The sequence below is a fragment of the Amblyraja radiata genome, chromosome 6, assembly GCF_010909765.2.
Source record: "Amblyraja radiata isolate CabotCenter1 chromosome 6, sAmbRad1.1.pri, whole genome shotgun sequence".
In the NCBI taxonomy this organism is placed as follows: domain Eukaryota; kingdom Metazoa; phylum Chordata; class Chondrichthyes; order Rajiformes; family Rajidae; genus Amblyraja; species Amblyraja radiata.
The window spans coordinates 92,218,521-92,234,290 of record NC_045961.1 but is presented as its reverse complement, the minus strand read 5'-3'; the positions used below and the strand labels follow the sequence as shown (position 1 = coordinate 92,234,290).

General features: G+C 40.6%; 1 protein-coding gene across 11 annotated transcripts in view; it reads right to left on the bottom strand.

Moving 5' to 3' along the window:
* inpp4a (inositol polyphosphate-4-phosphatase type I A) overlaps positions 1 to 15,770 on the bottom strand; it is a 161,596-nt gene that overhangs the window by 60,306 nt on the left and 85,520 nt on the right. For all 11 annotated transcript variants that reach the window (XM_033023231.1, XM_033023232.1, XM_033023229.1 and 8 more), the window contains 5 exons: positions 15,459 to 15,503; positions 13,608 to 13,726; positions 10,511 to 10,627; positions 4,827 to 4,906; positions 2,163 to 2,274 (listed from right to left, as the gene is read on the bottom strand). In XM_033023231.1, the coding sequence (XP_032879122.1) occupies positions 2,163 to 2,274; positions 4,827 to 4,906; positions 10,511 to 10,627; positions 13,608 to 13,726; positions 15,459 to 15,503 (473 nt within the window). The remainder of the gene's footprint in view (positions 1 to 2,162; positions 2,275 to 4,826; positions 4,907 to 10,510; positions 10,628 to 13,607; positions 13,727 to 15,458; positions 15,504 to 15,770) is intronic.

The window sequence follows — 15,770 nt, the reverse complement described above, 5'->3', positions numbered from 1 at the left end:
AATTTTGTAAGTTTCTATAAGATCCCCCCTCAATCTTCTAAATTCTAGCGAGTACAAGCCGAGTCTATCCAGTCTTTCTTCATATGAAAGTCCTGACATCCCAGGAATCAGTCTGGTGAACTTTCTCTGTATTCCCTCTATGGCAAGAATGTCCTTCCTCAGATTAGGAGACCAAAACTGTACACAATACTCCAGGTGTGGTCTCACCAAGACCCTGTACAACTGCAGTAGAACCTCCCTGCTCCTATACTCAAATCCTTTTGCTATGAATCAAATCCTTTTGCTATGAAATAATTGCCATCATTGAGTTTTCTTTCTTTACTACCGATTTTACTTTACTACCGATTTTGTTACTGCCGACTTTATTCCTACTACCAAAATGCATGATTCCGCACTTTGCTACACCATATTCCATCTGCCAATTCTCTGCCCACTCTCCAAACCTGTCCAAGTCTTTCTGCAGAGTCCCTGCTTTCTCTACACTACCTGCTGCTCTACCTATTTTCATATCATCCGCAAACATTGCCAAAAAACCTTCAAACCCATTGTCCAAATAATTAATACACAACGTGAAGAGTCACGGCCCCAGCACCGACCCTTGCAGAACTCCAACTTGCTCGGTTCTCTTCAACTTTAAACTATTTTCTAAATTTTCCCTGTTCTGATCAAAAGTAAGCAACTGAAACATTTTGTTTTTCTCGCTACAGATGCTGCCTGACCTGTGCATTTCTTGCATTTTCTATTTTTATTTTTGTGAAATTCTCTGATCCTCAAATCTACTGAGATGACGGTGAAACTCAAAGATGGGATATCTGAGTACTTTGTGTCGATGGTTCTTCAATCTTTCTTAAACTAGACATGGTGAGAAAGGCTGTGACACTAATCGCGAGGGAGTTATATTTCTTAATATATTAGCACAGCTATAATTAGTTTCATTTCTTCAAAAATCAATGCTGATAATCATCATGGTGTTTAAAATTAAGAACATAGTTTAAAGTGTGTACTATCCACAAAATGCAAGGTAGCAGCCTTGCTGAATAGCATTGCCCAAACGGACAACCTGTTGTCTTGAAGGGGGGAAAAAAAGCTGGCCTTCAAAATCCTTTTTAAAATAAATGTTCCAAAACTCCATATCCACTAGCATTGTGGGAATACCGTCAACACGTTGGATGCCGCAGATCAAAGCTGGGACGACAGATGGCACAATGAGCTAAGTGTTCGGCTGGCGACCGGAAGGTGGCCAGTTCGAATCCCGCTTGGAGTGCATACTGTCGTTGTGTCCTTGGGCAAGACACTTCACCCACCTTTGCCTGTGTGTGAATGTGTGTGAATGTGTGTGAGTGATTGGTGGTGGTCGGAGGGGCCGTAGGCGCAGAATGGCAGCCACGCTTCCGCCAGTCTGCCCCAGGGCAGCTGTGGCTACAGAAGTAGCTTACCACCACCGAGTGTGACTGAGGAGTGAATGAATAATGCGATGTAAAGCGCCTTGAGTATTAGAAAGGCGCTATATAAATCCCATCCATTATTATTATTATTAAAGCTGTGAGCCCCTCCCTACCAGTTTCTAAAGGGCAATTGACGATAATCAATAAATGATCATCTTGTGAATTAATTATTCCAAAGGGAAAAAAAAAAAAAGAAAAAAAAAAATATTTAAAAACAAAAAACTAAACTGATTATCTGTCTTCAGAGACAGGTAAATAATATTAAAGCAGTACACCGCTTCAAGAAGAAATCAATGCTGCTTTAGATGGGAATCAAAGGATTTAATTTACAGAGAGACGAGAAAATGCAGCAATACAACAAACAAGTTTCTGGAACCTTAAGCAAAACTCAAAATACTATAGTAACTCAGGGGCTCAGGCAGCATCTGTGGAGGGAACGGATAGGCGATGTTTTGGATCAGAATTCTTCTTCAGACTGATGCCTCCGTAACCGGCTGAGATCAGTCTGAGAACGGTTCCGACCCAGAATGTCCCTCCACAGATACTGCCTTGTTGCCTGACCCGCTGATTTACCCGAGCACTTTGTAATTTGATTTAGAAGTTTAGTTTTTGTTTCTGTTTTTGTTTACTCATCATATTGAGTGAGTAAACTAATCTGAAATTAAAAATCTGTTTGCATCATTTCCACATCATCATGCTTTTATATGGAACATTTACCCTTCCATTTATGGTATCAGGTGATCTGCTCACAGGAATCTTGTCTTCAACTTTGTCTTCCATCTGCCATGCTATCACAGTAATATTACCCACTCGCTCATTTTCAGCAGACCTACAATAAAATATGTTTAACATTAAAACAACATTCGATAAGGTCCCACATAGGTGATTAGTGGGCAAAATTAGTGCACATGGTATTGGGGGTAGAGTGCTGACATGGATAGAAAATTGGTTGGCAGACAGGAAACAAAGAGTAGGGACTAACGGGTCCCTTTCAGAATGGCAGGCAGTGACTAGTGGAGTACTGCAAGGCTCGGTGCTGGGACCGCAGCTATTTACAATATATATCAATGATTTAGATGAAGGGATTCAAAGTAACATTAGCAAATTTGCAGATGACACAAAACTAGGTGGCAGTGTGAACTGTGAGGAGGATGCTATGAGAATGCAGGGTGACTTGGATGGGTTGGGTGTGTGGGCAGATGCATGGCAGATGCAGTTTAATGTGGATAAATGTGAGGTTGTCCATTTTGGTAGCAAAAACAGGAAGGCAGATAATTATCTAAATGGTGTCAAGTTGGGAAAAGGAGAAGTACATTGGGATCTGGGGGTCCTTCTTCATCAGTATTGAAAAAAGCATACAGGTACAGCAGGCAGTGAAGAAAGCGAATGGCATGTTGGCCTTCATAACAAGAAGAGCTGAGTATACGAGCAAAGAGGTCCTTCTGCAGTTGTACAGGGCCCTAATGAGACCATATCTGGAGTATTGTGTGCAGTTTTGGTCTCCAAATTTGAGGAAGACCATTCTTGCTATTGAGGGAGTGCAACGTAGGTTCACAAGGTTAATTCCCGGGATGGCGGGACTGTCATATGCTGAGAGAATGGAGCAGCTGGGCTTGTATACTCTGGAATTTAGAAGGATGAGAGGGCATCTTATTGAAACATATAAGATTATTAAGGGTTTGGACACGCTAGAGGCAAGAAACAATGACCCGTGTTGGGGGAGTCCAGAACCAGGGGCCACAGTTTAAGAATAAGGGGTAAGCCATTTGGAACGGAGATGAGGAAACACTTTTTCACACAGAGAGTTGTGAGTCTGTGGAATTCTCTGCCTCGGAGGGAGGTTCTCTGGATACTTTCAAGAGAACTAGATAAGATTAAGAGCTATCTTAAAGATAGCAAAGTCAGGGGATATGGGTAGAAGGCAGGAACGGGGCACTGATTGTGGATGATCAGCCATGATCACATTGAATGGCGGTGCTGGCTCGAAGGGCCGAATGGCCTACTCTAGCACCTATTGTCTATTGTCTATAACATAGTAAGAGGTTGAGGAAGAATGGAAAGAAACAGCCTCACTAGGTTGATTTTTAACATGCCTAAAAGTTCACTAAAACTGATCATCCATATTTAATTTTGGTGCCTGAAACATTTCAAACATAGGAATTAGGAGCAGGAGTAGGAGGTACAGCTCTCAATAAATAGGCTTCCCATGGTGTAATATGGGCATTGGACAGTAGATGGTGATTACTTTGATCTAATTTTCTAATTAGTTTAATTAATGTGCAACTTCTGCACTGACGAGTTATGACTTCCTTCTCAATTATATTTTATCTAAATCTGTGCAAAATTTCATGGAGTTCCGAGACATGGGTCACGAAAGTTGATTTCTAGACACATTTTTGATGCTCGACCCACAGCATGTATGGCTGATCTGACCTAAAATCTGCACTGGCCAATCTTCTGTAACTTTTCACCCCCTTAGCAATAATCCCTCTCCATCAGTGTTTAACTTGCATCATCCTTTGAGGAACAGTTTAAACATCTCAGGAGAAACAAAATTGTTTCATCTGCCTTAAATTTAATTTAGTTTAGAGATACAACGCAAAACAGGCCCGTCGGCCCACCAAGTCCCCACCGGCTAGCAATCCCCACACCTTTACACTATTCTACACACACTAGGAACAATTTACACTTATACCAAGCCAAATTACCGACAGACCTGTACGTCTTAGGAGTGTGGGAGGAAACCAAAGATCTCGGAGAAAACCCATGCTATCACGGGGAGAACGTACAAACATCGTACAGACAGCACCTGTAGTCAGGATTGAACCCAGGAGCTCCCGCACTGCAAGTGCTGTTAGGCAGCAATTCTACCGCTGCACCACCCATGAAGATGGATGAACTTTTCTGGTTCTAGACTCTTCCAAAGAAAGGTCTTCTCCAAAGCACCCAGTCAATACATCTCTCATTCATCTAAATGCCAGCAAATACAAATCTAGTCTGTCCCACTATCTGTTGTAGATATTAACTGCCCTTCTCGCAAGAAAATTTGATAATCAGTGCAGCAGATTTAAGGCAATTAACAAAAAAAATCCAAAATAGAAATGAGGAAAAAAACCCCTATTGAAGTAGCACAACAAAATATAATGGAAGAGGTTTCTACCGTTAACTTGTAGAAGAGTAGCCTTTCTCTGTTTCCTTTCTCTAAAGAAAAATAAATGAAGGACAAACCGTTGCACACTCATTGGAAAAGGGAGGGACCAAATGGGAGTTTGATTAAGCTGACACAGGTCTGAGGGGCAAGAGGCCTCTTTCACTTCCACCGAGTCCTAATAAATCAGCACAACTTTTGAATTAAGCTCCAATGAAATGGATATTACTGACCGTAGCATAAGGTGCAATCTGTGATTCTTTTCCTTCAGTAAATCCTTTACCACGTATGTTGCAAAACCCAACAAATACATCTAGAAAATAAGAAAAATATTAATTAGGCCTTTCAAATTAGCTTCTTCCTCGGAATTAATTCAAATGTTTCTGTGCTAACTGACCAGAATCCTAAATTAGCATCGAAATATTCCTGCTGATGAGTACTTACACGTACCACATTTTAAAGATTAATGATTCGGACCTCAAAAATGCCAAAGGGGGGAGGGTGCAGATGAGAATGCAAGTTGGAGCTGGGTCCGCGGTCATAAAGAGTTAGACTTTACTTCAGACTTTAGAGATACAGCATGGAAACAGGACCTTCAGCACACCGAGTCCACACCAACCAGCGATCACCCCACACACCAATACTATCCTACACACTAGGGACAATTTTACAGAACCCCCCATTAAACTACAAACCTGTATGTCTTTGGAATGTGGGATGAAACCAGAGCATACGGAAAAAACACACCCAGCTTTCCACCCACCAGCCACCCATGAGGGGAAAAAAATCACAATAGTTACTAAAGGAAACTCTGAAAATGTAAAAATTGAAATTTCTCAAGTTCTTAACAAAATGATTAAGCTATATAAAATAAGGTTAATCAGGCATAGCAGTAAAGTAACTGTGAGAGACTTATGAACCTCCTGGATTCCACCAAGTTCAACAATTTCAAATAATCAGCATTTCTGGTATATATATTTCAGATTTTCTGTACTCAGTCTATATTCCTCTGACAGATCCAGATAATTATTCTGCAGTTACATCAACTGAAAGAAACATAAATGTCTCTTTATGTATTCTAGTTTAGTTTAGAGATACAGCGCGGAAACAGGCCCTTCGGCCCACCAGGTTCGCGCCGACCAGCGATCCCCGCACATTAACACTATCCTACACACTAGGGACAATTTACACACTTTAAACAAGCCAATTAACCTACAAACCTGTATGTCTTTGGAGAGAGTTAGATATAGCTCTTAAGGCTAACGGAATCAAGGGATATGAGGAGAAAGCAGGAACGCGGTACTGATTTTGGATGATCAGCCCTGATCATATTGAATGGTGGTGCTGGCTCGAAGGGCCGAATCGCCTACTCATGCACCTATTTTCTATGTTTCTATGTTCCTAAATCATTGCATTAATTCCTTTTCGGTCATTTCATTTCCCTTGCTTTCCATTCTTCAAAACTATTTCCCTATTGTTCTTTCCTCCCCTGCCCCATTTTTACAACATAAAACCAGTTTGCCTCTTAACCTTTTCCCAATTCCTTAATTCATCAGCATGACCACATTTATAATCTGATCGGCTGAGAATTTCCAGCATTTTCAAGCTTTTAACTAATAAAAGTGCAATCTTAACAGTGAACTATGGAAAACAAGTATAAATCAAAGGCATACTAAATTCAAGACACCCAAGATTCGCAAATATAATGTACATTCAAAAAATTCCAAAGACGTGCAGATTTGTAGGTTAATTGGCTTGGTATAAATGTAAATTGTCCCTCGTGTGTGTAGGATAATGTTAGTGTGCGGTGCAGGCATCGATGGGTTAAAGGGACTGTTCCCGCACTGTATCTTTAAACAATCATGACTGCTGGGCCGTCTTTACTGGTACACTCAGAATCACACTGATACAGAGTAAAGATAGCTTAGATATTGGGACTTGGAAAATGAAGAGTTAAAATAAATGAGGTCACTATGGGAATGGAGGAATCGGAATGAATCAGACAAGATGAGATTTGTTGCATTAATTATTTAGTGATCTTAGTACAAAATGATACTTCCAGTGAAATAATTAGAGCATCTGAGACAAGGTCATTTACCAGGGAAAGGACTTCACTGCTGTGGTTATTGTTCCGGTATTTGAGAGACAAGAGTATTCTGTAATGTAGCTTAGCAGGATCTCAAAGTAATAATAATAATAATACATTTTATTTATGGGCGCCTTTCAAGAGTCTCAAGGACACCTTACAAAAATTGAGCATGTATAGGAAAAACATGTAAGGGGAATGAAATAAATAGTAGAGACATGACTAGTACACAAAGTAAAGACAGAATTCAATACAAAACACAGCATGAGGCAATTAATGCACAGATGAAAAGGGACGGGGACGTGGGGCTAAGGATAGGCAGAGGTGAAGAGATGGGTCTTGAGGCGGGACTGGAAGATGGGGAGGGACACGGAATTGCGGATCAGTTGGGGGAGGGAGTTCCAGAGCCTGGGAGCTGCCCTGGAGAAGGCTCTGTCCCCAAAACTGCGGAGGTTGGACTTGTGGATGGAGAGGAGACCGGCTGATGTGGATCTGAGGGACCGTGAGGGTTGGTAGGGGGAGAGGAGGTCAATGAGATATGTGGGGGCCAGATGGTGGAGGGCTTTGTAGGTGAGGACCAGGATTTTGTAGGTGATCCGGTGGGAGATGGGAAGCCAGTGAAGTTTTTTGAGGACTGGAGTGATGTGATGCCAGGATTTGGTGTGGGTGATGAGTCGGGCGGCTGCGTTCTGGACCAGTTGGAGTCGGTTGATGTAGGTGGAGCTGATGCCAAGGAGAAGTGAGTTGCAATAGTCCAGTCGGGAGGAGATGAAGGCATGGATGAGTCTTTCAGCAGCAGGCGGAGTGAGAGAGGGTCTGAGTTTGGCGATGTTGCGGAGATGAAAGAAGGAGGTTTTAATGACATGGCGGATGTGAGGCTCAAGGGAGAGGGTGGAATCAAAGATCACGCCAAGGTTGCGGGCCTGGGGAGATGGGGAGACAGTGGTGCCGTCGATGGTGAGAGTGGGGTTATTGATTTTGCTGAGTGTGGCTTTGGAGCCTATGAGGAGGAATTCTGTCTTATCGCTGTTGAGTTTGAGGAAATTATGTTGCATCCAGGTTTTTATAGCTGACAAACAGGAGTTGATATGGGAGAGGGGGGGGTTGTGGGGGGATTTGGTGCCAAGGTAAATCTGGGTGTCATCAGCGTAACAGTGGAAGTCCAGATTGAAGTGGCGGAGTATCTGACCAAGGGGGAGGATGTAGATGATGAAGAGGAGGGGGCCGAGTACGGAGCCTTGGGGAACGCCTTGAGTGACTGCGGCTGTAGCAGAGGTGTGGTTGTGGAGAGAGATTCAGTCATTGCTCAACCTTAAGGTGCAGGGAGAAAGTTGAGGCTGAATATATACCCTCAGAGTACACACTATTCACTGCAAATCATTTCACTTCTTAGATGCAAATAATGTCCTGTTAATTGTACCAGGGCAACAAGTGGTACCATCCAAGATTCATAAAATTATACTGAACAAAGACAGGCCTGTCATCACAACTCATTCATGCCAATGAAGATGCCTTTCTAAACAAGACAGAGAGCGAGAAGAAGCTATGTGCAGAGTGGGGAAAGTCAGATGGCGACTTCTCAGTCCTCTGCATGTTCTCAGAAGTACTGCAAGTTAATGCCCTTATTACATTGCAATGTGAAACTGCAAAATAGCATTCCTGGTGACCAAAGCAAAAGCAGGAACATGCTGGGATTTAAGGACAGTAGAGACGAGGAATAATCTCAACAAGGTATGGTGTTCTCAAGTAAAAGCAAGGGAAGACACAAAATAAGTTCATCATCATAAAGGATGTCATGAAGATTCCAGAGGAATCTAGAAGATTCCAGAGGATCTACACGTGGTATTAATTGTTAGCTGTGGAGTTCATCTACAATGAAGGGATAATGGACTAGGCTGGTTATGCAGAGTGGTTTCCTAACTGAAATCTCTGACTGGTATGCACATGTATGCAACATTTGATAGTATGTGTGTTAGTCTAGCTGATGTAATTACTCACGGTACCCTCACAAGCACTGTGGCCTCGTACTGCTGCGACTCTCCACTGTTATGCAGGGCAAATTGCCAATTGCCCATTGTATACAACCTTGCCTCAGTGAGTGTTTGTTATGTTGTCGTTTGACAGCTTGAACATAATTGCACAGTCAAGGTTACTGGTTTACTCCTGAACTGCTCACATAGGGCTGCTCACATTAATAATGCACAAGACAGAGAAAATAGCAAGTATTGGTGGTTGACACAAATAACTGAGACAATTAAAGAGCTTTGGATAAAAGGCAGATATAAGTGAACATTGCTGGGGAGGATATTCCAGAAATAAGGTATAAATGGTAATTGTCCACAGTGTTACCTTACTGGAAATAAATGACAAAGAAATCAAACTATTTTTTAATATATTTAACTACGGAAAGTACATTATGTCAAAGATTAAATTAGTCATGGAGTCATAGACATGCAGCCCACAAAGTCAACACTTACCATCAACTACAAGGCAAATATGCAAACTCCTGACAAACACCCGAGTGTGTAGGAAGGAACAGCAAAAGCTGGTTTATACCCAAGATATAGACACAAAATGCTGGAATAACTCAGCCGGTCAGGCAGCATCTCTAGAGAAAAGGAATAGGTGACATTTCAGGTCAAAATCCTTCATCAGTCTGAGGAAGGATTGCAACCCAAAGTGTCACCTATTCCTTTTCTCCAGAGATGCTGCCTGACACGCTCGGTTGAAATAGCACCCAAAGTCAGGATTGGACCTGGTTCTCTGGCACTAAGTCAGCGTCTCCACTTGCGGCACCACCCCTTCACAACAGAAATTTGGCTCCCAAAGCCACTTCTCCGTTCTCAGCCTCCCTTCCGAGTCAGCTGCTGCTGCGTGCCAACACACTTGCCTGCAGTCTGATCCCCCATTTTAAACAGATATTTTTAATCTCCAAGTAGATTTTACTCATGGATAAACCTTGAATATTGTAATGATCTTAGTACAAGTTCTATTCCATTTCCAATCCACTCAAGCATGACAGCATGAATTATAGTAAAGATAATAATTAAGAGCATGGCCACCAACGGATTTGGTCTCTCCTGAATTCAGAAGCACTGAGCCCAATTGCACTGCTGCAACCTTCACATACATGAGATCAAGTACAGCTAAGGAAATGAACTTATGAACTTCTTAGTCCTGTGCGTTTCTATCTTTTACCATATCATTAATCACCGAGCCACGCAGGGAGTCATCAATGCTCCGTTTAAGGGATGTCTCAGCACAGTGGCCTAGCAGGTTGAACTGCTGCCTCGCAGCGCCAGAGGCTTGGGTTCGATGCTGACCTCGGGTGCTGTCTGTGTGAAGTTTGCATATTATCCCCCAGTGCTGGGTTACCCCCAGGTGCTCTGGTTTCCTTCCACATCCCAAAGGTATGTGGTTTTGTAAGTTAATTGGTTGCTGTAAAAATAATTGCTCCTGGTATGAAGGAGTGGATGAGAAAATGAGATAACATAGAACTGATGTGAATGGATTGTCAATGGCCGGCGTGGATTCGGTGGGCCGAATAGCCTGTTTCCATGCTAAATCTTTGAACACTGTAAATTATCTGTTCACAATACAATAATCGCAGCTGAATAAATACCTTTCCACAGAAGATTCTATGCGTTACTCACTTTGTCAGTATAAAATGCAACATATCATAATTTATTGGTCAAGATGTCAGTGAATGGATTTACCGAAGTAAAACTGATGATTGCACTGTAATTCTGCTCCACTCGCCCGACTTGATTTTTGAACTTTCAATATTAACAACAGTTCATTTCATACAAAGGCAAATATTGTAGCACTTACAGTTCCCTGAGATCTATCCTTGACATCATACACCGAAAGTTTCATTTGTGTCATTTGATTAATGAGAGAATCCTGGAAAAATGCAACACTGCTTAGAAAAATTGGATTGCTTGTACCCTGCAAGAAAAAAAGGACAAAGCTATTAATCTGAAAGACAAATCTTGCTGAAAACCACAAAAAATACAGCACAAGACAGTTTATTAAGAATGTGAAAGGACTGTATATAGTTTGTGAATAATTTTGTCCACCCTTAACCCAAGTATTGTTCTTATTTATACCTCAGTTTAACATCCTCAACCGTACATGGTAATAACTGTTCACCATCTGCTGAGTAAAGACATTGTTTATAATACTTGTAATTGTTTAAGTTTTATTTTGCACCCTTAAATTTATAATTCTCTTGACTGCTTACATAATTTCAAAGTACTTGTATTTTTTTGTGATTTTAAAATTAAAATAATCCAGAAACACTTCAAAGATAGTCAGACATGAAATAATTTCTGATAAAGAGGGATGATATTAGCAATAGCCAAAATCTTACTAATGATGTGAGCTTCAAAGAGGGCAGGTGGATAAATGTGATTTAGGCAGGTTAGTTTCACAGCTTGGAATACAGGCAAACCAGCAATGTTAAAACAAAGAATAGGAAGAATAGGGAGAGATGCACAATGATGTCAGAGGACTGAGTTCTGAGAATATTGTGGAAGGTGGTACAGAAAAGGGATCAGATATTAAAAAAGATCAGGATATAAGATAAACATTTAAACTGGTGCACATAGCAATAGAATCCAGGAACCAAGTATCAATAAACATCTTAGGGAGTACAAAAAGACAGACTATGAAAAATATTAATGTCTAAAAATAACAAATACAGACACGTGGACAGGGGAAAAGAGTTATGAAGATAAAAGTAAGTAGACTTTGCAATGAAAAGGATGTGTGCAACTCTGGTTTGTTTGTAAGAGCTCATACTGGAATTCACATCATATAAGGTTACATGTCACCGATTGGAGGGAAGAATAAATTGAATGGTACAAAATGTTTTTTTAAATAACGTGGAAACAAATATATTTTTTTAAATATGTTCAAATGTGGGGGGAAAACATTGAAAGAAAAGTTGCAACTTCTGAAAGAAATGTTAAAAAAAAATAACATAAATATATATAAGAACAGAGGGGCTACAGTAATCAATGAAGCCAAAACAACTAAAATCTTGAGAAAAATCCTAAATGCTAGAGCAACGGCAGTTCAGGCAGCATCTGTGAATGGAATGGACAGACGATGTTTTGGGTCGTGACCCTTCTTCAGACTCAGTGCCTTCTTAAAAGACAGATTCAAAGATCATCTTTAAAATTATGGAAGGAGCTCAACAGGGTAGACACAGAAGATATTCACTTGTGACAGAGTTCAAAACTCTGCCACAACAACTATTATTATAAGATGTTAACCCATAAATTCAATGAGGAATTCAGGTGTAACTTTTTTAATTGAAACACAATTATTGATATCAATAAGAATGTACTGCCATGGGTAGTGGATGAAGGAAAGAGCCTTTGGTAAAAACTATTTGTACCTTGAAGCCTCAATTTCCCATGTACGTTGCCAAACACAGAAGTCCAAGATATCCTGACAAGCTAATACAGTGCATTTGTCTGACTGTTCCACTGATAGACTTGGTGATGAGTGATGAGTCTATCAGCATGGTAGTGATTGACTGAGAAGAGGAGCAGGATGCCCTTTGGCCATAAGAATGACAACCCTAAGATTTTATTTTCTTTCATAAAAAGATGTTATACGTTATGTTAATAGTTTAAATTATTTGTTAGCATTTGACTTTGATTAAATTGCACTTTATTTTTTTTTACTCAATCTTCATCTGTATGAACAACTTTTAAATATCTCTGATGAGACTATTAAAGACTGTTCCATAACAGTCAGCATGTTGTGAGTAAAAGGCTATTAGGGTTAATATAGCAGGATACGTTATTGCTTGAGATCTACTGTCTGCTTGAACCTTGCCAGATGTCCATTGATTGTTTGCAGGGGGTGAAGGTGGGGTGCTGGAGAATGAGTCTGTGCTAGCGATTAGCTTGCTCAACACACTGCATCCGGGGAAATAAAAAGCTACCAGTTTATACAGTTGGATTGATCCAGGATGATCCAATTCATTTAGTCACTGAGATGCAGTATGCAGAAGAAAAATAGATGAGAGTCTAGATCAGAGAAAGTAGCATATTGCAAGCTGGATAACATGGCTAAAACACACAAATGCACGTCATGCACTGTGGAGAGAGAAATAGAGCTAATGCTTCAGGTTGTGATGGCCATTCAGTCACCCACTTAGGAAACCTGAACGGAAACCTCTGGAGACCCACCCACGGTTTCCGTGCGGTTCCCGGAGGTTGCAGGTGGTTGCCGGAGGTTGCAGGTAGTGGAAGCAGGTAGGGAGACTGACAAAACCTCCAGGAACCACACGGAAACCTTGGGTGGGGCGCAAAGTCTCCAGAGGTTTCCGTTCAGGTTTCCTAAGTGGGACAGGGCCATAAAAGGATGTGGGAAAGGAAGCCACTGCACTTGGCTTACACTCAAGCGGCATGGGAGGGGGATGATGTGGTCAGCTTTGTCAACACTGCAGACATTTTGAGCTGGGTGATGAGAAATAAGATATATAACTGCAACAGCCGCATTGCATCTTGCCAGAGAGTATTACAAAGATATTTGAGAACAGTAGCAGTGGATATTAATCCGATTGGACATGGGTTTGGAAGGAGTTGAGAGGAAAGGGCATTGGAAATATGGCAATGATTTGTATAGGAATCAGGAGCTGATCTGTCTAAGAAAGGTAAATATGACAGAAATAAACAAGTTGCATTTTTTGAAAAGAACAATCACAAAATCAACAAACATGAGGGACGTGAAGAGAAATTTGAGCAATTTAGTGTAAATTGAGCTGAAGGAGCAGAAAATCAAGTGCAGTTAGGGCGAGGACCACAGATAAACTTTAACTTGGTGGGCAGAGGCAAGCAACTTACTGTATGGTTCAAACATAGTAAGACGGTCTTCCATGAATTCCCAGATTATAATGGCGGGAACTCACCTCTATAATCTCAGTTTGCACATGCTTTGTCCAGAAAGCTTGTGGAGGGGTCGTCACGCTTACTGATACAAAACTGTTAGGCTTCCGGTCCAGGGAAGGAGTGATCAGCTCACTGCATGCTATTGGAATTGGGACAAACAAAAACAATTTAATTTCTATATAAATAGCAATGATTTTTAAAAAATTACATGCTGATTATACTAATGGAACAGCAGCCAATATGTGTTTGGTGATGGTAGTTCAGTTTTTGCTGTGATATTTTCACTGGTGTTTCCATTCCCTTCAATAGTCCTCCTATCCTTTTCTCAAAATGCAGACTCTATGCTAGATAGGTAACTTGCTTTGCCCTGTGAATATTCCGTTACGCACACATGGCTCTTGATATTTAATTTGCGTTCCTTTCCCATTACTTCTTCCTGACCAGTACTTGCAGTAGAGACTTCTATCTGATTATAGACAAAGTCTCACTGACTTTTCCTTCTCTGGAAAATGTCATGCCAAAACCACAAGTAGGGTCTCGCCCCGAAACCGCACCCATTCCTTCTCTCCAGAGATGCCGCCTGTCCCGCTGAGTTACTCCAGCATTTTGTGTCTACCTTAGATTTAAACCTGCATCTGCAGTTCTTTTCGTAACACTAATAGCAGCATTTTCTCCCCTACTTTTGGTCATGCCCATATTTTGTGCAACTAAAATCCAAACTTAAACGGCAAGTTGCACATCATTTGCGTGCACTTTCTCCAGCTCTCCTTTACACTTCAGTGCTCTGAATCAGAAACATGTTAACAGACTCAAATCTTCCTGCGGCCGGCTCATGTCTGCCCTTGACATGAGCCCTTGATTCCCTTAATATCGAAATAGCTTATCAATTGATCCTGAATATATTCAATGAATGAGCCTTCTTGGACTGCATGTTCCAGCATGGACCACCCTCAGGGTGAAGAACTTTATCACTTCTGGATTTCTTTTAAATTCCTGGTTTCCACGCTCAAATCATTTTGTAAATTGTTCTATAGATCATATGATGGAATGGTTGTCACCATCTCAGAGATTAAAGGAAATTATAATTTATTAAATATCTCCGGAAAAAAAATAGAGAATCATATTTAAAAACAACAGTTGAATAAAATGTATAGTACGTGTTTCTCTGCTGTTATTTATTCCAATTAACATTGGGTCTGCTAGATTACAGCAGATGAACCAAGCACAGGTTTAAAGGACAAATTTCACAGCCTAAGTCTGGGAAATCCACAGAGCCTGCTTCATTGTTGGACCATGCAGAGACGAACAAGTGTTCAGAAAGTGACAAACAATTAGTTGGATGTTCAGGATCTTGGGAATGCCGAACCTCCCGTTTGTCACCAACTGCATCTTCCAAGCTTTTCTAATATAATTTCCTTTCGCTTTGAATAAAAACTTATGAATACCACAAAATAAATTACTGGCAATCATTCAAAAGTCAAAACGTATGTGAGTTATACAATTCATGAAGATAAGCAAAATATTAAAGATGTACTATTTTTAGGGTAAATTATCTGTCGCACCAACGTTCAGCGGCATAGAATGAAGAATCCAAACTGCTCTTTCACATCAAGCTAAACTCTTAATTGTAATTGTGTTGCTCTGGGGAACGTGGGAAAGCTTACAAGCTCTGTTCATTGCCTTCTCAAGGGACAATATCAGGCCTAGCTTAGACATCTGCAATTGTTCGCTGAAAAAAGAAAACATAACAGCAGCTTGTGTACAGCCAGACATTCTTTTCTATTCAAAAGATGAATGCGATATAAAGACAGATTTAATTGTTTTAAGCAAACAGAAGTTACTAAACAATGAAGTGATAGCTTAACACCCACCTAAACTAAATTCCAAAATAGGTTCATCTGGATCCTGGCTGTTAGCTAGAAAATAGATTTGTCAGTAGGTTAGTTATTAATTCAGAATAATCCATGCACCAAGTTCATAAGTTTCATTATTATCAAGGAATATTGAATCTTAAATTGAATCATGAATACAATTTGTAATCATGATGATGCGCAGGACTCAACGGGAGCAAATTAACATTAAGTTAATGCTTGAGTCATGCCTTTTAATTTGTTTCTATTTTCATCGATGTGCAAGATTTACATAGCACTAACCAGACATATCTTTATTAAAGGCAGCCAGGA